Source organism: Erpetoichthys calabaricus, chromosome 10 (genome assembly GCF_900747795.2).
Source record: "Erpetoichthys calabaricus chromosome 10, fErpCal1.3, whole genome shotgun sequence".
NCBI classification, from domain to species: Eukaryota; Metazoa; Chordata; class Cladistia; order Polypteriformes; family Polypteridae; genus Erpetoichthys; species Erpetoichthys calabaricus.
The window spans coordinates 91447562-91471601 of record NC_041403.2 but is presented as its reverse complement, the minus strand read 5'-3'; the positions used below and the strand labels follow the sequence as shown (position 1 = coordinate 91471601).

General features: G+C 37.8%; 1 protein-coding gene across 3 annotated transcripts in view; it reads left to right on the top strand.

Annotated features, from left to right (window-relative positions):
- Positions 1 to 24040, top strand: part of nol4lb (nucleolar protein 4-like b) — a 310443-nt gene that overhangs the window by 106782 nt on the left and 179621 nt on the right. For 2 of the 3 annotated variants that reach the window (XM_028811589.2, XM_051932422.1), the window contains exon 4: positions 8420 to 8529. In XM_028811589.2, the coding sequence (XP_028667422.1) occupies positions 8420 to 8529 (110 nt within the window). Of the gene's footprint in view, positions 1 to 8419; positions 8530 to 15623; positions 15732 to 24040 lie in introns of those variants that run through there. The other variant, XM_051932423.1, reaches the window with a different exon arrangement.

Below are 24040 nucleotides of genomic sequence, written 5' to 3'. Positions count from 1 at the left end.
GTGGAAATTTTGAGATTAAAGTTGACATTTCATGCTTTTTTCACACTGTGTGCCTATTTTTTTTCACTATACCCTAATAAGCTTTCATATGACTCTCAGACGGTGGGCTACGACTCGCCTTCTCACGCCGACTTTGATATGTGACAACTTTTTTATTTCGGGCACTGTGCGACTTTGTGAACTTGAGCTTTCGAGTTTCTCCAACACACTATGTCACTCGATCAACTTCCTTTTGTTGCTTATATAACTGTTTACACCAACAAATAGTACGTTTTTCTTTGCCTCCACTTGGTATTCGCTAAAATTCTTATATTTTCCCCTGTGCTTTTCCCATTGTCTTTTCACAGAACGCTGGGCTTAAGGGCTATTTATATTGATTTGCATATTCAAAGAGGTGTAATTCTGGGAGGAGTTGGGGCGGGACAGCAAGCGCGTGCACGTGCGTTTATTTCCACGCTGAGCGGGATTTATGTAGCGGAAGAACGCGGAAGTTGGCGAATGCACAGATTTCTGCATCTGGATTTTTCTGTGCATAAGCACATTTCGGCTTTTGTGCTTACGTCATGTTATAGTGCGAATTATACGCACAGCGTTATGCATGAGGCCCCAGGTCAGCTCAAAAATCTAGTGAGAATATCAAAATTTGGCAAGTCAACCCTTTTATATTAGTTTGAAGGCTTGCCACGTACACTTTTTTATTAGGATATTTTTCAAATTGATATTTTGATATTTTGAAAGTAGAAAAAGTTAAGTCTTAAGCAGTGTACTGTGTGAAGGTACAGTAAATAAGTAGAGAGAAAATAATGAAAACATGAATGATTATGGAAGGATATTGCTATTTTCCATGAAGCTTGTCTTTCAAAGGTAAAACCATCTACATTATTATCTAATCACACGTTTACCATTAATGGCTTGTAGGAAGCTAGAAGCTATATTGGCAGCATTAGTCACAAGGCATTAACCTACATTGAATGACATGCTAGTTCTTGTGTTGGCATATAATTTGGTCTGAAGGCTAAGGCACTGTACTTCCATAGTTTCATCTTCTCTTTTTAAGCACTGAAAGCAGTTTTGCTCTGGCTATATGATACACTCATTGTTCATTTGTCATATACACTGTTATTGTATCACGTTTGGCTACCTTGTGACTTTTTCTGTTTATACCAATCTCCAAGAAAGAATCCATTAAGCACACAAAGGAACCTAAACCGAAGTATGGAATCAGATGCTGTACCATAGTTGAACAGGAAACCATAACAATTTATAAAAACTGCCTGTTGCGCTGAATGGTCTGTATTAACTTCACAAACATCTAAAACTCTTAGGATTAAAACATCTCTCAAAAGCACTTCATTTGCTTTTCCTTATCACATTTGTATTATTCTCATTGACTGTCATGTCATACCTGTTGCCCTCAGCTCTTTCTGCATAGTGTAAAACAGATATCAAACTTTTTTTCTCAGTCTGCCATCATATCTTGGGTATTTTCAAAGATTACATCCTTAAATAGCTAGGCTCCTGCTCTCACTCATTTTCTTGGAATCCTTCAATTCAATTACTGAGTACGTCAAGAATAATGATGTTGAAAGTATTTTCTTCTGACCTATCTGTTGCTGATGTGTATTTGATTTAGTAAAGAACATTTTTATGTCTACAGTCCATCACAGTGTTCTTAATTTCCATTAGCTTCTTTCACTTTAGTCTATGGAAAGCCTATTCAAAAAACAGAATACAGGTGAATTTTTTCTCATGAAAAGTCCTCACTTGAGCTATAGTTTTTACATTCCTCAGGTTTTCGTGAGGTATGCTTTAAAAATGTTACATATAAATTGTATGCAACAGCTATATAAACATTTTTAAAACTAAAAATACTTTTTTAATGAAAAATTATTCTGCATGCAGGGAAGAAATATTGCCATATTTGTTTTAGTTTCCAACATACAAAGATTGAAGACTTCTATAAACAGAATATTTGTATTTTTCCTTCTTAAGATTATTTCAAATATAAAGTGGTGTCACATTAATAAAAATAACTTTGATTTTCAATGCTTTGAAGTAAAAATGTCACAGGGAGAACATACTTAATCCAAGTACAATTAGGGAATTGATCAAGGGTCTAAATATTTTTGCAAAGATTTAGCTTAAAGTTATGTGGCAGTGCACAACTTTTCCACAGCTTTTATCATGCCACCCAAGTAAATAGGAAAAGCAGCAAGATATTTATAGTTAGTTATTCTTTTCACAATGATGCTATAAAAGTTAAATAAAGTTAAATGGAAGGTGAGTTTTTTATTACTAAAACAACTCTTTATTCATCTAACTTATTGTTGTTGGTGCCAGCTACTGTTTTATACTTACTGAGCATTCACAATTAGGGCAATTAGTGTCCTGTAATCATATTACATGCATCTAAACCCTGTCCTTCTGTTATATAATGTGATTTTTGCTCGTACATGATGCTTATTTAGTGAAGCCAATCACAATTCAGAAAATGTCTCTGGGATCATATTTCCTGCAGCTCTCATACAATATACAATAATATTAATTAAATGGGTTAAAAAAGTGTTGCTTGTTCACTCAAGGTGCGGCATGGTGGCGCAGTGGTAGTGCTGCTAATTTGCAGTAAGGAGACCTGGGTCCGCTTCCCAGGTCCTCCCTGTGTGGAGTTTGCATGTTCTCCTTGTGTCTGCGTGGGTTTCCTCCTACAGTCCAAAGACATGCAGGTTAGTTGCATTGGCGATTCTAAATTGGCCCTAGTGTGTGCTTGGTATATGGGTGTGTGCGTGCATTGGCGATCCTAAATTGTCCCTGGTGTGTGTGTGTCCTGCAGTGGGCTGGCGCCCTGCCTGGAATTTGTTCCTGCCTTGCGCCCTGTGTTGGCTGGGATTGGCTCCTGTGACCCTGTGTTAGGATACAGCGGGTTGGATAAAGGATGGATGGATGTTCACTCAATTCCTCTAAATTTATTATTAAATTTTGGTGGAATACAGAAAACATGAAGTATCAAAATGTACAATAATAAAGGAAACCAGAAGGGGCAGCTGTTTTTTCATGGGATTGTACGCGTAAACAGTTTTGTAAACTGAGTTCTGAAATTTTTTTACAAAAGGAAGGCAGAAGTTTTGAGGTAAAGTTGTTATACGAGTATTAATAGTACTAAACATGATATGAAAGTCTGGAGAGTGGCGATGTTTTGCATGTTGATTAGCACTGAGGTATAGCGGGTCCACGGCTGGGAAATTATGAGCCCGTTTTTATTAAATCAATAATGAACTATCTGGCTCCATCTCCACGGGTCTGCATGCTTGCGCAGCTGCTGGAGTTTGGTGAAGTTATTGGGGTGAGACGCACCTGTACATGAGGGTGCGGTCTGTCTCAATTGCTTCATCGGCTTTCTGCGGTGCGCAATTGAGGTGCTGCATCCACGGAGGCATATAAAGGAGACCCGGCATGCGAAAAAGGGGAGAAGACAAAAGGAGGAAGGATAGACTGGCCAGTGAGAGTGAAGGGAGAAGAGACATGCAGGAGGTTTAATGAAGAGGAAGAAAATAAAAAGACAGGAATGGAAAAAGAGAGCACCTGTGCTGAACTGGGTGAAGCAGGTGGAGAGTTGTGAGTCTCGGGGCTGTAGGAGCCAGGCTGTGGAAGGGGAGCTTCTACTAAGTGTTTGCTTTGGAGTAGGAGCGGCCCAATATGCACTGTTCCCGCAGATGCCAAGGGACTAGCGGCGAGAGACATATGAGGCTCATCATGGCGCCCGAGGATTGTCGAAGGCCGGGCAATGGGGATCTGAGCTGGGATTTGAAGGTTGACTGCATCTGTAGGCAGGCGGATTTAAGAAGGAAGCATTGAACTGTCTTCAGTTTTAACCTCAGATTTTAATGGATTCTTATTTATTTGTTTTTAACCTTCACTGGTTTTATGGATTATTTATTTATTTGACTGGAGCAATGCACGGTTTTTGGACACTGATTGTTCTAATAAAAGAACTACCACTGTTTCACCTACCCCTTCCTATGTTTGTGTGTTGTGTCCTCATCTGCTGGGTTCATCTCTCGGGTACGTTATCGGCAGTAGTTGGCTCAAGAGGCTCCCTGGAAGGATCCGGTAGTGTGGGGTCGACCCACACTGTCACAAGCACATGCAAGTAAAACGTTCACTGTACTCTGTGCATGCAACAATAATGAACCTATAAATCTGCTGCTGTTGACCAATAGCAAGTCAGGGTTAACAGGGTCTGTTTTCTTTGATTTGCCTGAAAACCTATAAAATATTTTTTCTTAAAATTAAAGAAATACGCTTGATCAAAGCAGGAAATTAAAAGAAATCAGTAAGGTAACTTACATTTTTTTGTGGCAAACATACTGTGCACACCGAAAGATCGATTGAATGCGTTGATAACCAGCCCGTTGTTTTAATAATAAAACAGCACAGAAACTAAATAATGTCCATACAACAAAGCTACTACATAATAAAACAGTAAATGAAAAGTACAGATAGAAGTTTGATTGAATATTTGGCTGAAACAAAAAAAAAACATTAACTTACAGTGTATAACTGTCTAACATAATGAAGAGAATGAAAATATAATCCATGTAAAAAAATTGTTTTAGGTATCAAAGAGTTTTATAGACAAGTAACAGATTTCCATTTCAATGAATTCAAGCAGGGCAATGATACAACAAAGAGAATGTCTATAGTGTATATATATTAAAGAAAAAAATGACCTGAACATCAGAAAATCAAAGGGCAACAGACAAAGGGCTGGACATGTGTCAGAAATATACAGGAATGAGAGTAAAATTGCAGTAGAAAAGGGCACTCATACTTACAGGTTGTTCTTTTTTTTACTTTTGGTTTAGGTATGTTTTTGTGTCTCTTTGTCCATTTGGTTTTAATTTAATGATTAGAATTGGTCACCTAGTGTCTGTGTTTAGTTTATGGCTATTGGTTCCTGCTTTAAGTGTGTTTCTAGATGGCCTTCACTTTTGTTTCTATTGTTCTTGAGGAAGATAAGCAGCTGTTCAAAAGGAATAAATGTATGTTAAAATGTGAAATGCAAAAAGGCTACTTCAACAAAATCAATCTATTCTGAAAGCCATCACTCAAAGATGACTAAAGTAGGAAGGAAGATGAACTTCGGGAGATTAGCTCATTAGCTCTTTCTAGACACATTTAATAAAAATTAAAACATCCATAGCAAAACACATTTTTCCCCCCCACACCAAAAAAGAAAGCCTGTTATTTTCCTTTAGTGTTATAACTAGCTGGATGAAATGCTTTTCTAGACTGCTGATAAATAAATGCTACTGAAAATGCAGACAGACTTCTTCTTTTTGGGCTCATACACTGTCAGCATGACACTGCCAGATCTAAACACTAGCATGGTGAATTGCTTGCGTACTAAAGTGACTATAGCTGCAGGTGGAAGTCCCATTTTACTTTATGGTGTCAAGCAGAGTTGCGTTGCGGTGCAGCAGTCTATTAGCCAGTGAAAGCGCTTTGAAGAAGCTGTCTATTGTTACGGTCCTGCATTTTTCCAGTCTGATAGTGGTAATGGAAAATTGTATCTTAGATTGCCATTACAACAAATAGTAGACTCAAGCACAGTACTAACTGTGGTCATTGCGGCTCTTGTGAAAGGAATGGAGATAAATGGCATTGACTCAGAGAGGGAGAGGCAAGTTTGTTGTACCAAGTGAACGTCACTAAGGGAATAAAACTGAATAATAAAAAAAATGCGCTAACTTTTACAGGTAGCCAAAATTTACACCAGGGGTTACAGACTCAAATCAAATGTATGTTTTTATTATATTATAGTAATAATAATATCAGCTCACTACTCAAAACGTGGAGTGCCTGGTCTCGAACTAGCAACCTTTCGGTTATAAGGAAGCAACTCGTACATCTACATCATCCATGAATATGTATTAGCTTTCTGTCGATTGACATTTGAGCTTGGGTTTGTAACTCATTGACAACAACATGTAAATTGATTGATTTTTTTTTTTACTTTGGTTATATTCTTTTATAAACGCGCACATGTTTATTTGATATTTGGACTAAAGTCTTCACACTTTATACACTTCATGTCGTTATTAGTATAACATGGAAAAAATTTCTGCTTTAGGTATGTGTTCAGTATTTGTTGCCTTGCATATCCTTTCATCCTACACTTACCCATATCTTTGTAGACACGGAACACACGTGAAATGCATGTATTCCAAATAACGATATACTGTATTATTTACCCTATACAACTCCAGGCACAGCACACGCAGATAAGGAGCCTTGGCTTGAGCTGGAAGAACTTTTTGCCCAAGTTGAGTTCCGTCATGGGGTGGGGGAAATGGGACAGCAGGCAGCTTTCTGCTTGTGCTGATCGACACAATTACAAAACAAAACAGGCTGATGGAGAAGTGCGAAGGAATTTAAGATGGGCCGGAATTACAAGTTTTTTCATAGGCTTCAGGGATTCTAGTGTTAAGGATACTGAGCTACCTAAAAGAGCAATGCAAAGAGCAAAAGAATCCATACTGGCACTTGGTGCCTGTGCTACAACATCTATTAATAAATTAACAAGTGTATAGATTTAAATTATTTCATTATTGAGTTCAAATCTGTTTATTCTTATAAAACATATTTCTTGTCATAGCAGTATACAAGCATTAAATTAAGATGTGGTCGAGCCATTTATAATATCATATGTCAAAAAGACTGTTTTACAATGGTTGCAAGCTTAAAAATAAGTCAGTGTTACAGCTCTATATATTTATAGATTTATTTATGATTCTGATGTGTCTATTTTTAAGTATGAGTATAAGTGTCACTGTATACATGAGTGGGCCCTGCGATGGATTAAGACCCTGTCCAGGACTGGCTCCTGTTTTGTGCCTGATGCTACCTGGATAGGCTTGGGTCCTCTGAATAAGAATAAGCAAGCATGAGAGTGGTCTACTTTTATCAAGTGCCATCTTGGTTGCAGCTATGATCCTTGCTGCCCTTCAAACTATTTAAACACCCTGATAATAAAGCATTAGAAATGTCAATTCCGCAAAATACAATTGAATACACTATTCACACAATCAGTTTCTCTGCAATTTTTCTGGGGAGCGTGGTGGGGTTGCTTTCAAAATCAGCAGATTAAGTAACCGTTTTTATCTGCAGTATTTCTGAGATGAAAAAACAGGTGTTAGATGGTGTGAACATTTGATGACTAAAGGTTAAATCAATTTCAAAGATAACATATATATCAATGGTGGATTCAGTTGAACTAAGGCTTGTCAGTATTGACTTACTATTTGCAGAATTACCACTTCTTAAATAATTTTTTTCTTATTTATAATTTTCACTCATGTACTTTTACACTTCACTAAGGCTGTTATTTCATGGCTTGCCTGAAGATGCATCTTTTTGTTTTATTCATAAGTACAGTTGAGTGTCACACACCTAGATAAGTACGAAGTAACAACAAAAGAATGGGTTAATCAGAATTTAGCAGTATTTATCAAGCTGGTATAATAGAATGGTATGGTCACTGATATCAAAAGCTGTGGATAAATCTTCTGGATATTTCTGCTCTTTCTGTCTCTTCTATAATCAGAGGCAAAACTGACAATAGCATCTTGCTGGAACCCCCAGATACCTCATCCTTTAATTTCTAGAAATCCTGTTTTTTGCTTGGACTCTCAGTGGTGCATATCTATGGTGCATTGGGCCCCAGCAGCCTAGAGTGTGACCAGTTCAGTGTGATTAGTTCACACCTAAAGTTGTGATCCCTATTTTCTCTTTTCTAAAAGTATTTCTGTTTTCTTTTTATTTTCATTTTTTTTGTTGATTTTAGAGTTTTCCATGTAGTGGAGCTCTCCCTTTTCACCATTTCTCAATATTTCTCCATTTGTCTGCCCAATTTCCTCTGTACAGTAATCTCTTTTACAGAATAGTGGGGGCAGAGGCAGATGCTGTTATGATGTTTTTATTTATGTTTTCTCTAAAATCACATTGGATAATTTCATTATAAATTAAAAAAAAATGTTCCCATGGGTATTTTACTTTGACAATATCAGTAAAATGCTTTGTAAACAGCTGGTATCCCTAACTTCATTTCCTCCTTCATTTTTATTTTTTAATCAGCTAACTTCAGATCAGATGAGCACAAATGGGAGTTAAAGAACCAATCCACTATTGGGTATCTTGTTATGTGCAGCTTTTTGTTGGGTTAAGAGAAAAAGAAGAAGTCAAGGTCACATAATTTTAGCAAATGAAATAAAGGAAACAAGATATTGATTTAATAAACACAAGTGCACTAAAGGTTATGATGGTAAAAGAATATCAAGTTATAACAAATAAAATGGGAGACAATAAGAAAGCAACCATTCAGGAAGTTCATTAAAATAATTTTTCTGTTCTTATTTCGCAGAAAATGACCACCCGGCCACATTGGTTCCAGGCTTGATCGACTACAATATGCCAATAACCGCTGCCTACCTGAAGCACATGAAACTCTCCTACATGGGCTCAAATGATCGTGTAGGTCTGATTTTGATTTGTATTTTTCATTTATTTTATTATACCTTATTTATAGTATGATGATGAGAAAGGATTGAGAAAAGCAAGAGAAATCCTAAAAATAATGTATTATCAAAATCATTTGCTAGATTCATAATTCATTTATGTCTGTTTTTATTTATTTGTTAAAGGTTGTCTTTTAGCCTATATTTATAAAAACTGTTTTTTTTTAGATTCAACTGCAAAAAGATGAGAGACGGCTTATGTTTCTAAAAGTTTTTCTAGCCTTCTCCCCATATGGGGTGAGTTGAAATCTGGAATTGTGCTGGTCATTGACAGATTACAGCTGTTGAATTTCAGTTCTGTCTCAGGCTGAATGCACTTGTATGTGGCAAGGAAACCTTTAAATGCATGGTTTGGTCCCTTTCATTACTAGCTTATAATTGTAAGGCTTAAAGAAAGGTGTGGTATGTAGACAGAGTTACTGTCCTGCACCATCAACAACTCTTGAGGCAGTGTACTTTTTCCTTCAGATGCCATTGAAGATTTACTATAGCTTTTAGATGTTTGTGTTGAACCTCTTTCTAAGCCTGTTTACTATGGGTGATGCTACTAAGCATTTAAAGATCAACTTCCTCAATGATGAAGCAAACAAAAATATCTATGGAAGGTCAGAGGAAAGAAGTGAAACCTGTATTTGTGTAAGCTGTGCCCAAATGCAACCTCCTGTTATCACCATTCCAATGTCTAAAGCTCAAGAATTGGACTTCTTAGTGATTCAAGAATGCACATATAACCTTGACAGAAATTTATAGTAGTGTTGTAGTGTTGTAATGGTATAGTCTTTCTTAGTGTATGCTAATCTCAAGTATGTGACAATGTCTTAGAAATTGGTGTTGAAATCTCTTTGAACAAACCATCAACTGAAGAAATATTGTAACAAATCTTTCACATGGAAAAAAACAATAATAAAGTTAAAGTGTAAATGTGTTCATATAATAATATAAAATAATAATGTCCCACAAAATAATATAAGGACAACTGGCTTAAAAATAATGAATGTGCCTGTTTACAGGTGGAACATATGCTTTCTTACTTTAGCATACATTGTACATTTTTCCAAGAAACTCAAGTAGAACTTGACTGAGTCTAACAAAAATCAGTATCAGATTTCATTTGGTTTTGTGTAGAGAGACATGCAGAAAGATGAAAAAGAATTGGTGACAAAAAGAATCACACATAAAACACAGAACTCTTCTTTAACTTTTATTGTTAATCATATGGATTCATAATCAGTTTAGTTGAAATGTTCTTTTTTATTGATCAGCCTGAAAATGCTTTAATGACAAAGTAAAAAAAGTTTGTTTCCTTAAGGCAGTAAAATCATTGTGTGTAGTAGTGCACTTAATTCCACTATGAAGCTCTGAACACATGTAAATCTGTGTAGAATAGTTGCCCCAACCAAAGAGAACTACCAGGAGTGTCTTTAAAGAAATTACTGTCTGTTACAGCTGAGGTGGGACAATCTCTGCATATTGGACAGTGGTAAAATGAAAATTAAAAAAAAATGCTGACATCCTAAATTGAATACTGTTTACTGGTGACAAAAAAAGAGTATGAGACAAAGTTACAGAAGAGTTATATCAGTGGAGATTCCCTCACAACTTTTCAGCACAGTTTCATATTTCCAATTATATCATGAAGGTATCATTAGCTTGCATAATTTTGATAGACAATTAATTTGCTGCCCAGCAGCACCAGTGGATGTGTGAATGTTTTCCAGTTACGGCTAGTTAAGCCACAGTCTTATCCTGCCTATTGTGGTACCACAAACACAAAACACCAAACTGAAAAGCCTTTTTTCTATTTGTGCAGATCCATGAGGCCACGTTGTATGCAATGTACTTCCAGCTGAGTGCCCATTAGTTGTAAGCTCTTACAGCAACAAAGACTCATACAGCATGGGTGAATTTCATTTAGGATATATAGGATTTTGTACTTGATATTTTAGATGTAGATTATAGCTTATAGTCCAGGGTTTATATCCTTTGTATGTTACTAATATATTGTAGTGCTGGTGCATGGTGCCAAAATGGATCCTTTGCTCTTTACATTGTTCTTTTAGGTGTCTATCCTTAAAAGGACTGCTCACTGTTGCTGCACTATATGAAACTCTGCTTGTGAAATTTCAGACTTGCTGTTTTTATAAGCTTCCCTGCAGCTGGCTCTGAAGCTGCTCATTTGCATGATGGAATCTTAGCTCATACTATGGGTAACTCACCCTTGGCTGATGCAACTTGTCAGTGATATTACATGGCCCTCTGAAGTTGCTGTCCCCAGCAGTCACTTCCAGCTTTTTGGAAGATAGATAGATAGATAGATAGATAGATAGATAGATAGATAGATAGATAGATAGATAGATAGATAGATAGATAGATAGATAGATAGATAGATAGATAGATAGATAGATAGATAGATAGATAGATAGATAGATAGATACTTTATTAATCCCAAGGGGAAATTCACAGAAACTTTAAAATGGTGGGATAGTCTTTGTTTCTGCTGTGATCTTGAGCCATGCACTGTTAGGTGGCAGACCAGAGATCTTAAGTGTTGCATTGTCAGTGGGCAGAGCATGAATGTTAAGTGCTGAACTGTAATGCAGTACAACAGAGGTGTTAAACACTGCATTTCTGGGGATGACCTGTCGATTACAAGTGAGCAAGTGAACCTCCTTGTGTTGAAGCTGCAAATGTACCTGTCTTGTGGCTGTTACTCCTTCACCGCAAACACTGTTCAAGGTCTGGATTTCTGCTTTGAGCCTCTACCTCTATTGCTGCTCTGAAATGCCTCTGCAATCTGCCTTGTCCTTTACCTGCACAGTTTTACCACTGGCCCACCTTCGTGCAGCTCACTGGCATTAGTGGCAAATTGACCTGCCACACTTTACCCCAGCTCTGTGAGCCCAAAGCTCCTCTGGTATCTTCACACACACAGGCCAATAGATCTTAATAGAAGGAGAAGCATTGGTGGGGCTGCAGAGGTGGTGGCTGTCTTCCCTCCTGTACTGATGCTGCAAATGGCACATGGATCTCAGCTTCACAAGTCACTATCAACAATACAGAAGATTCCTGCAAATCCATTTTTTGTCACTATGCCTTTCAGCGCTTTACAGAGTCTGAACGTAGGTCCTCTCCATATCCCACTTCTTACAGCAATGCAAGGCTCGTGCCAAATGCCACAATGGCTCCATTGCTCTTTACATGGTTCTATTTATGTGGTTCTCTTTTCTTAAAAGGACTGCTTACTGTTGCAACACTAGATGAAATTCTTCTTGTGACGTTGCAGGCTTGACATTTTTTATTTGTTTCAGGGCTGATGTTGACTTTTGTCAAAATTCAGGGGTAGAGAACAAAACTTGCCCTTACGTTTTAGTTTGACTCTTTACTAGAAGGAAAGTGACATAGCTTTGTTGATTTAACCTCAATTCCCAATGCATGCATGAGTAGCGAAGAGCAAACAACCTGTAAAATGGCATCGACATCTGCCCCTTGTCACCACTGCTTTTTGCAATCGCCATTGAGCCACTGGCAATTTACTGTTGAAATGCTTATCAGATAAAGGGGATTATCAGAGAAGGACTGGAACAGAAAGTTTCCCTATATGCAGATAATATGGTACTGTATACAGTATATCAGACCCACAAAATACTGTGCCTGCAGTCCTAACAGCACTAACAGAATTTCAAAAGTTTTCTGGTCTCAGAATCAATTTGAATAAAAGTGTGCTCTTCCCAGTGAATTCTCGAGCACACCTTTCCTTTTATCATCGCAGATCAGCTTAAATACCTAGGGGTAAACATCACAAGTAAACATAAAGCTCTTTATCAACAAAAGTTTTCCATCTGTATGGAAAAAATTAAGCAAGACTTGCATAGATGGTCAACCCTTCATCTCACTTTAGCTGGAAGAATTAACATTATTAAGATGAATAGCCTTCCTAAGCTTCTCATTTTATTTCAAAACATTCCAATATACATCAATAGATCTTGTTTTAAGAAATTAGATTCCACCATAACCTCATTTATTTGGAATTCAAAACATCCAAGTATTCAAAGGGCGACCCTACAAAGACCTAAGACAGAAGGTGGCATGGCTCTACCTAATTTTCAATTTTATTACTGGGCAGCAAACATACAAACTATAAAAACCTGGACATGAACACAAATAGATGAACATACACAGGCTTGTGGCATGGCTCTACCTAATTTTCAATTTTATTACTGGGCAGCAAACATACAAACTATAAAAACCTGGACATGAACACAAATAGATGAACATACACAGGCTTGGTCCGCAATAGAAATAAAATCCTGCAGTACTTCTTTATATTCCTTGCTTTGCACATCTATAAATACAAGTTCTCGCCAATATACTAACAACCCAATTGTGCTTCATTCACTCAGAATATGGAACCAATGTAGGAAATATTTTAAGACAGAGAAGCTTTTATCTGTGGACCAAAATCTTTAAATGCCTCTCAGACAGCCTTGGTGTCACAATCCCTCCTGCACTCTCTACACATCCTTCTGCTGATACCAACATAGGAGAGACATCCCCACCCACAATTACAGCAGCGCAAGTGAGCAGAGAGCTGAGGAAACTTCGTGCCAGCAAAGCAGCAGGTCCAGATGGAGTATCGCCATGACTGCTGAAGGTCTGTGCATCAGAGCTGGGGGGTCCTCTACAGCGCATCTTCAACCTGAGCCTGGAACAGGGGAAAGTCCCGAGGCTTTGGAAAACATCTTGCATCACCCCAGTCCCAAAGGTATCACGTCCTGGTGAGCTGAATGACTTCCGGCCTGTTGCTCTAACATCACATGTGATGAAGACCATGGAGCGGCTGCTGCTTCACCACCTGAGGCCACAGGTCCAACATGCCCTCGACCCTCTGCAGTTCGCATACCAGGAGAAGGTGGGAGCGGAAGATGCCATCATCTATATGCTACATCGATCCCTCTCCCACTTGGACAGAGGCAGTGGCGCTGTAAGAATTATATTTCTAGACTTCTCTAGCGCCTTCAACACCATCCAACCTCTGCTCCTTAGGGACAAGCTAACAGAGATGGGAGTAGATTCATACCTGGTGGCATGGATCGTGGACTATCTTACAAACAGACCTCAGTATGTGCGTCTCGGGAATTGCAGATCTGACATTGTGGTCAGCAACACAGGAGCGCCGCAGGGGACTGTACTTTCTCCAGTCCTGTTCAGCCTATATACATCGGACTTCCAATATAACTCGGAGTCCTGCCACGTGCAAAAGTTTGCTGACGACACTGCTATCGTGGGCTGCATCAGGAGTGGGCAGGAGGAGGAGTATAGAAACCTCATCAAGGACTTTGTTAAATGGTGCGACTTAAACCACCTACAACTGAACACCAGCAAAACCAAGGAACTGGTGGTGGATTTTAGGAGACCCAGGCCCCTCATGGAACCCGTGATCATCAGAGGTGACTGTGTGCAGAGGGTGCAGACCTATAAATACCTGGGAGTGCAGCTGGATGATAAATTGGACTGGACTGCCAATACTGATTCTCTGTGCAAGAAAGGACAGAGCCGCCTGTACTTCCTTAGAAGACTGGCATCCTTCAACATCTGCAGTAAGATGCTGCAGATGTTCTATCAGATGGTTGTGGCGAGTGCCCTCTTCTACGCAGTGGTGTGCTGGGGAGGCAGCATTAAGAAGAAGGATGCCTCACGCCTGGACAAACTGGTGAGGAAGGCAGGCTCTATTGTTGGCATAGAGCTGGACGGTTTGACATCCGTAGCAGAGCAACGGGCACTCAGCAGGCTTCTATCAATATATATATATAAAATATATACAATATATTTTAAAAACCTTTTTTTTGAAATAGGATATTTTTCCTTATTGCAAATGTAGGCAGCAGTAGAATGACACACTGTTTGGGACAGATTCGCACACTGAAGCCAGTGTTACTTGGATGGCCATTGATTTGGTTGGAAAACGAGTCCACTTTCCATATAAAACATTACCCTAAGATAATGTTCAGATATTGGCCTGTAGTACTAATATTTGTGCATATTTTTTCTGTATTAAATTAAAAGTTACAAAGGGAGTTACTACAGAGGCAAGAATTGAACCATCAACCCTATGGTTTATAATCATATGCTTTTATCACCAGGCCACACCTGCTTCTTTGTTTGGTGTGATGTGGGTGTAATTCAATATGGTTATACTGTATACTCTTTTGGAGACATTCTAAAAGAAAACATGCTATTACAGTACATCCTTAATGCATGGGTTCTGCATCACACAGATATCGGTATTTCAGCTGACAACTACTAATTGTTATCTCCATTTTTTAAAAGTAGAGGAAGGGCTACATTTCATGGAGGTAAAACAATAGATAGATAGATAGATAGATAGATAGATAGATAGATAGATAGATAGATAGATAGATAGATAGATAGATAGATAGATAGATAGATAGAACTTTATTTGTCCCCAGGGGAGATTTGTTCAAAGAGTTTTTAAATATGTAAAACTTTAAAGAGTCCAGACCAGCATTGGTTAAAAAGAGGGGCCATTAGGGTGACTAGTACTATTTTTTTTTAGAACGTAGCAATAACATTCTGGCAGCCTTTGCTAAAAAGGTTGCATTAAAATGACAGGGTTGCTGCAATTAAGTTACTAGCCAGTGATTCACATGCTGCTTCATTTTACCTGCACCTAATTTTCTGGTGATTTAGTGGTTCACTGCATGAGACTAATCATTTATGAAGTTGAACAGAAAGTGTTTCTTTTCCTGACATCAAAGCACTTTGTGCTGTATGCTAGTTGGTCTTTTCAATACATTGTACAGTATCTCCAGGGCAAATATTTATAGGCCTAGAAAAACATAGTTCTCCTTACTTCTTCTTATTGGATTCTAACAAAGTAAGTGACTATGGGAGTGCATAGGTGATAAAGATGTCTTGTATGTTTTAAGCTATAGCTAATATGTATTTGTAACAGTTAAAGAAAATGTAAATGATTTGAACTTCAAATGTGCATATTCTGTAATGTAGCCCTGTTGACCGTTTTTTAGTGTAGTAATAAATTATGATTACCTAAAAGAGTTGGTGCCATCTGAACTCTCTAGAAAAACTCTGAGCAGTGTGAAGTTCCACACACTCCAAGCATAAGAGAGAGTGGGCAAGGTAAGATATGTTAGTAGTTGAAATGGAAGTAAGTCAGTAGTAATTTGGATTGATGATGTCATGCTAAGAACACAGTTTTATTTCTTATCTTCTCTTTTGTTTTATTTACTTGTGTTAATATAACTGTACTAATTTATTTAAAAAGAATTTCAATATATAACCAACATAAAAATATGCTACATAAATAAGCTATATCATATACCATTCAGACGATTTTCAAATAGGGTTTTTTTAACGATTTCTCTTCAGAGTAAATGATTCCATGCCATCAAAACTACCTCCTTGAAGCTTGCAGAGAGAAAGGCTGTGTTGATTTTGAACATTGCTTTCAATATAAAGTGGCATATAAACTAAAATATATGAGCAATGGAAAAAATGGTACAAAAATTTAAACCTTGAGGATTAAACTTCATTTCAAACTGCGATGCCATTTTTCTGTTTAAAAGTGAGATTAGCAGTGCAGTTTATAATGTGACTAATATGTGTGATCCAAGACATTTGTATACTGCTTCAGATTATTACATAGTTTAAGTAAGTGAACAGACCAACAAACTCATAAGCTTAAAATATAAACAGTCAAAAGCAGAATCCACCATCCATTTAGGAAATTTACTTAATCCAGTTATAGCTTTCAGGGGAGCTGGAGTTCATCCCCCAGAATTAACTGGCAAGTGTAGGCTGCACTTGCTCACATTGGCTCAATTTGGTGTCATGAATTAGCACAATTGCACAAGTTTGGGAGGTAAGAACAAATCGCAGTACATAGTTTCCCCAATAGCCAGTGACCAGATCAGTTATCAGATCCCATTTGGAAGCTATAAAAAACACCAATTTTAAGTTTATAAATATTATTAACTACTACAATTTGTAAGCAATATGGCTCTTGTTCAGCACTTGCAAATGTTGCATTGGCAAAAGCTAAGAAACTTCAGTTAAAGTAAGCCAACAATACATGGAAAGAATCTAGTGGTGATGGGTTAAACAATGAAGATGGTCAAACTCTAGGATTTTTTCTTGAGCCTAAAGGTAGTCCAAAATCAACCATGCACAGCTCAAAATAGGCAGCAGAGGAGAAAATACTCCTACATTAGAGGGAAAAGGCATTTAGCTCATCCTTTAATGCTGACTTGATCTGTAACATACAGTCAGTTGGACAGACAAAGAGCAGACCATTGTCACCATCAGAATAAGAATCTCTGGCTCAGAAATATGGATGAGTCCATTGTCTACAGTAGTCTAGGGTTATAAAAAGGTCCATAAGCTAAAATGCTTGATGGCTTCCTTGATATCTGATTAAAGCAAATGGAAAATCTGTATATAATATCTTCTTTTTAAAATATTATTAAAATATTACAGCATTTACAACATCTGCTCAATAATTTGTAGAATTCTTTATATGCTGCTTCTTTATCCCATAATCAAAAATTCAGGCATTTTGTAGAACTACAGCTGCAAAATCTTGTTTTCTGATTCCTCAGTGGAAGTTTAAATTTCAAAAGGGCCTTGTTTTACAACTCTTATAGTGTCTCTTGTTCCCAGTACATTTTAAAACAATTTTTTGAATACATGAGTATAAAGCGTAGAAATATTACAATACATTACATTTGTCTACTTAACTAAAGAGTACCGGTAAATCATAATGATGTAGTACTTCTTGATTGTATTTGCTGCACACCACATATTTTTTACTCATATGTTCATCTGTTTTAAGGCCATCTCCTATAACAAGGAGAAGTTTATTGGCCAAAGTAAAATTGATGACTAGAAGAGAAAAAAATGGGGACCAAGTAAACACATACAAGAAGGAAATGAACCACTGTAAGTCATTTCAATTGGCAATTTTATAATACAAGAAAATAATAATTTTCATTAAAGTATTGCTTTCAAGTTACAGTAATAGAAGAAATGGACATTAGTACTCTCTGCCTAGTAACTGAGGTGCAGTGTATGTAATAGAACCATAATTGTCAGACTTTGAGCAATTGATTTGTATACTGTATGGTATAACAAGGCTAGCTTTAACTCACATAGTTAAGTGACGATTGTGTGTAGTGAAGACTTGCATACTATAAATGAGTTGAGATTTTTTGATGGCTTAATTAAACTGCCTAGTGAGTAAACATTAATTAACCAATGATAAATTGTAACATAGTGTAGGTGTGGGACCTCAGGTAATGCTTGCTTAGTTTCTTTTCTGTTTTATTTCTATAATAAATTCTTTGACTTGGGTTGTAATTTCAACTGTTTTTACTGGTTGCATCCTGGTGTGTCAGGAACCTGCTCAAGTAAGAACTACAAAGCACTGCACAAGGAAATGTACTTTTCTACAAATATCACAGGAACATTGCTCTCTCCTACTTGGAACATGGTTGTCATGTACTGCTTTAGAAAAGAGAACCTGTATTAGTTAAAAGACTGCAAACATTTTTTATCATTCCTGTTTTGGCAAAATATACCTGATCAATTAGTACTTGTAACATTTTTATGTACACAGATGAGAATTAGTTGAAAGTGAATTTATTTCAGGTTTTCTCATCTTAAAGACTGTTACTGCAGATTTAATAACTTACTGTCATTGCAGATTTAATAACATGAATTTAATTTCCTATTGACAGTTACATGCACAAACTCTGAAAGTTCTTTGCTCACCTCTTTAAAATAATATTTAATACCCTTTATTATTAAAAAAGTATTCCTCGTGCTCAACATGCTTAAAACTAATAAACAAGCAGGACTGAAAAGGCAATGAGTAAAAATTTATTCAGTCTGTTTATTAAAACTGGAATCTTTTTTTTCAGAACTTTTCATATTCATTGTGCAACAATAGAGATAGTTTTTTAATTGATTAAAGCATAAATTACATTTTATTACTTGTCAGATAGTTTTTTAATTGATTAAAGCATAAATTACATTTTATTACTTGTCTTTAGGCACCAGAGTCATGCTCGTTTAATTTCACAATGATCATGATGCATATGTTGAGAGACTGGAAAATACTGTGGGGCTTTGCCTTATTATTACAAATGCATGTAACTGTGACAGTGTCATGTTTAAGAGGACTAAGTGGCCTGATCTTTTTGTATCGTCAAAAAGTTCCACTAAAAGTTCCCGGAATAGTGGTATTGCAATGTAACGGTATTACATATGAGAACACTTTCACCTAGTCCCCTTCAAAGTACGACCCATTTGCACACACACACACTTGATCCATCGATCCTGCCATTGTTGGAAACGCCAGCTAAAGTCTTTTTGTGGAATCTTCCGGAGTTCAGCCGTATCACTTGGTTGGATATCCTCCACAGTTCAATAACGTGTTTCCTTGAGTCCCATTTTTAAATTAGGGAACAAATAAAAGTCACAAATTAGGGAACAAATAAAAGTCACAAGGAGAGTTATCCGAGGAGTATGGTGGTTGAGTGGTGACTGGAATGTTTTTATCGGCCAGAAATTGCTGCACAACAAGAGAAGTGTGGCTCGGTGCGTACGTATCGCGATGCAGAAACCAGTGGCCCAGCCACTTATCCGGCCGCTTCCTTCGAACTGCATCGCGCAACCTTTGCAAAACGTACACGTAGAAAACACCAGTAACACTGTCCAGGCGGTATGAATTCAAAGTGCGCCAAACCGCCAACATCAAAGAATGAAATGAGTATCACTTTTGTCTTGGATTTGATGTGTCGTGTGATTTCTTTGGTCAGGAAGACAACTTTGTGTGCCACTCTGATGACTACATCTTCGTCTCCGGGTCGTAGGCGTACACCCCATTACTCATCAACAGTGACAGTCTTCTAGAAATGTGTCAGGTCCTGCGAAAGTTTCTGAAACAGATTTCCAGGAACAAACATGCGAAATTCCATCTGATCCGTTGTCAGCAGCCTCGGAACAAACTCCGCGGGAGATCCAACCTCTTGCTCCAACTCCGCGATGGTTATTTTTCGATCATTTGGAATCAGTCGTCGTACCTTTTCAATCATTTCTGGACGTTGAAGGCCTCCCGCTACGCGTATATGATGCTAATGTCCCCAATTTGCACATGAACTTGATGTTTGCACGTTGTTCGGAATGCGACTTTGCGTCGAATGACTAAAGTGTAACTCAAACGGTAATTAAAACAATACTACACGCCGAAACCAATCCAGACCTGTTGTAACTGCTCATCAGTGTGTGCGTAATCTGATCTCTCACAATCCCGCTATATCACAATTACAGGAACATTTTGACTCACGAAGGAATCATTTACTTTAAGATAGCTGCATTCTCCCAAGTTTTCATCCATCCATCCATCCATTTTCCAACCCGCTGAATCCGAACACAGGGTCACGGGGGTCTGCTGGAGCCAATCCCAGCCAACCCACCGCAAGACACACCCACACACCAAGGCCAATTTAGAATCGCCAATCCACCTAACCTGCATGTCTTTGGACTGACACGGGGAGAACATGCAAACTCCACGCAGGGAAGACCCGGGAAGCGAACCCAGGTCTCCTTACTACGAGGCAGCAGCACTATCAGTGCGCCACCGTGTGGATAATGGATGGATCTCCCTAGTTTTAATTATTGAAATAATGAAGCTTTATTCTAGCCTGATATTTTGAATAACAATATACATACACAATGTCACAGGATTACCAAAAAAAAAAAAAAAACAAAGCCACAAAGAATATTATACCATAGCATGCTGCATCAAGAACCTAGGTTTATTCTCAGCCTGTTTGACGTGGCATTTTCATATTCTCCCCATGTCTGGATGTTTTTTTTTCCCAGTGCTGCAGTTCCTCCCACATAAAAATTGCATTTAGACATTGCTAAATGCTAAAGTTCGATTCCTGCATGCTATAAGGCAGTACAGTTAACCATTGTGCTGTGGTTGTGTCGTTGTGTATTTTTTATTCAGAAAAACTTTCCTTTATTGGTTGCTAAATACCTAATAGCTAGCTTATGTACTAGAGCAGTGGTTCCCAACCTTTTCCCTCTTCCATACCCCTTGATTAGGCTTTTCATTTATGAGTACCCCCTCTTTTCATTACCCCCACCCATCCCTCAAAAAAGTTTTTATTTTTTATTTTCTTAGGTTAGCTAAATAATCAAACGACTCAAATTAACCTAATGACATTTAAAGGCTTTTATTTTTGAGTTTACATTTTACAATTTATTTCAGTTTTTTATAATAGCAGCCTAACATAAGATCAAAACAAATAAAAACAGCATCTCTTGCAAGATCAGACCTATCAATCGCTGCACCCTGGTCTCCTTGCGCTTGTAAATCATCAGACTGCTTCGAAGTACTTGTAGCTGCCGAATCAGCAGGTTGAATTTCAATGTTAACTGCAGCTCTCTTAAGTGTTCATTTTCAACCACGTATCCATTTTGGGGCACAAAACAATATCAATAGAAAGTCACTCAAAACAATAAATAATAGCTAAACACTTCAAATTAAGTACCCATAAAAAAGGAACAATCTGGGCCTATTAATACACATTACTCACTTGCAGCCCAATCGAACACTAAAATGATGGACCACTTTCAATCACAGTGACAGTTTTGACGAAGAGGGGGAGGACACATGTGCAGTCGTGCGATATGACTAGTGGTGGGCGGATCTAATGACAAATTTAACATCTCTCTTTGTAAACCAAAACTCTATAACTTTGTGTTTTTATTTTAAGTCCTCTTTTTGGTATTTTCCGCCATTACCAATATTATTTTCACGTACCCCCAACCGGTCCGCTGCATACCCCCAAGTTGGGAACCGCTGTACTAGAGTAAAACATTCTCTCAGGACACAAAATAGCTCCTGAAGGTTGTTGCATAGGTAATGCTTGTTTATTGATAGTGTTACAGGTTGCCTAGTTGACAAGGAATTTGCCAAGAGCAGAAGAACTTCTTGAAAAGCACATGACATAGTATTACACCAAGAGGACACTTCCCAGCTTAAGTACAGAAGGCATGTCTAAAAGTGGCTAGTATTTTTGACTTTTTGTTGTCAAAGTGATCAGTGTTCAGCAGTTCAGTAGCCTGTTAGCTTGCGGGTAGAAACTCCCTGAACCTGCGGGTGTGGGTCTGGATTCACTTGTATTGCCTGCCAGATGGCAGGAGCATGGAAAGTCTGTGGGTGGCAGAGGCAGAACCTGAAACAGTGGATCACTGCCTTTGTTTCCAGGATAAATATGAAACTGTCTTTCACAGGGATCACTTTACTTACTACTTTTAAATATTAATAATACATTTTATTTCAAGGCACCTTTCCAAACACCCAAGGACAGATAATAAAATAAAACCAACAAAAACATGCAAGTACACATACACATACACATATACATATATCTATATCCATGGAACTGAAAATACAGCATTAAGAATACAGCCTAAGGTCATGTAGTGTAAGCGAATCTAATTAGATAAGTCTTAAGATGAGATTTGAAAATAGGTAGTGAATCTGTGTCCCGAATGTTTTGTGGTAGTGAGTTCCAGAGACGAGGAGCACTATAACTGAATGCCCTGGAACCCATGGTGATCAGGCATGCAGGGGTGGGTGATGAGAAGACCAGAAGTAGAGGACCTAAGAGTGCGGTTAGGTATATAAACATGTATGAGGTCAGAGAGGTATAATGGAGCAAGGTTATGAAGTGCTTTGAAAGTAAGTAGAATAATTTTAAAATCAATGTGAAATTTTACAGGAAGACAATGAAGCTGTTTAAGAGATGGGATAATGTGTTGCACGGAAGAAGTCTGAGCTGGGCAGCTGAATTCTGAATAAGCTGGAGTTTATGGAGAAGCTTATGTGGGAGACCAAAGAGAACAGAACTACAATAATCAATGCGGGAAGTGACCAATGCATGAGTAAGGATGGCGGTGCTATTTAGTGTGAGGGAGGGTTGGAGGTGTGCAGTGCTACGGAGATGAAAAAAAGATGACCGTATAACATTATTAATATGGGATTCAAAATATAGAGTATCAAAAATAACTCTCAAACTTTTAACATGAGGGGAGGGGATAGACTGATGTACCATCAATATTAAGCAAAAAATTATTAGATTTTGATAAAACAGACTTGGAGCCAATGAGGAGAACCTCTGTTTTAGCTATTGAGTTGGAGAAAATCTGAAGAAAACCAAGATTTTACCTCATATAGACAGTCATTGAGGCAGGAAGGAGGAAGGACGTTGGGCTTTGTAGATATACAGAGCTGAGTATCGTCTGCATAACAATGAAATTCAATTCCAAATTTCTTAAAAATGCAACCTAAAGGGAGTAGATATATTAAAAACAGTAAAGGGCCAAACACCGATCCCTGGGGAACTCCACTAGTGACTGGGAGGGATCATGATTGAGAGTTTTTTTAGATGAACAAACTGAGTACGATTAGACAATAAACCATATAAAAGGGGTATCGGTAATGCCAATGGTGGCTAACCGATTCAACAAATAGTATGAGAGACAGTATCAAGTTAGTTAAACCCAAAATGTTGAAGAAGTTAAGTTTGAATTTTTTTTTCAGCCATTCAGGAATGATTGTTGATTTGTGTCTCATTAGCACAACAATGGTAGTGAAGTGATGTAGGATAGAATGGTGGTGTACACATTAAGAGAAGTATCAAATACAAAGCTACAGGGTACTCATGAAAATAACTTGGCCCATGAAAAAAGAAAAGCAAGGCATTTGAACCAGGTCGGGGCCTGATTACTCTAGTCAGGAACATCTGATGGCATGTTGTTACATAGAGTTAAATAGGCAAGAAAGATTAGAAGCAGACAGGATGGTGGCTCTAGCAGACTGTAAAAGACCTCAGTCACTAACTGACATATGAGCAGTCTAAGTGTAATGTCCAGTTTAAAGCTGGAGATCGGGCTATAGCTGTGGAGCACAAGATATATCAAGACAGGAGGCTAGCCTGTCTGGGGAAAGAGTAGATATGAATAGTTTATAATGAGCAACCAAGGATAGAGAAGTGCAAAGGAAAAAGGTCAATTGGTGAAGATGTCGTGGAAGGGAGGAGAATGGATCAATGGTGTCTGTGGTCTAGTGTTTCATTTACTGCTATTTTTAGTCAGTGCTGGATTAAGAAAAAACTGAGCAAATATGTTTGAAAGAATTTTTCTTTTTAGTTTATTTGATAATTGAAATAGTATTACAGCTACACAGCAGGCTTGTTTAAGTAGCAGTGTTGTATGTTTTAAAACATGGTTCATGTATGAGCTGTATTTCTGTGGTTGTTCTGCTGTATCTATGGGAACCAGCTTCTGACTTTTTGGGTTAGTAATTGGGTTTGTTGGGACGTTATCAGTGTTGGTTGTGTCTTCCTCTGCAT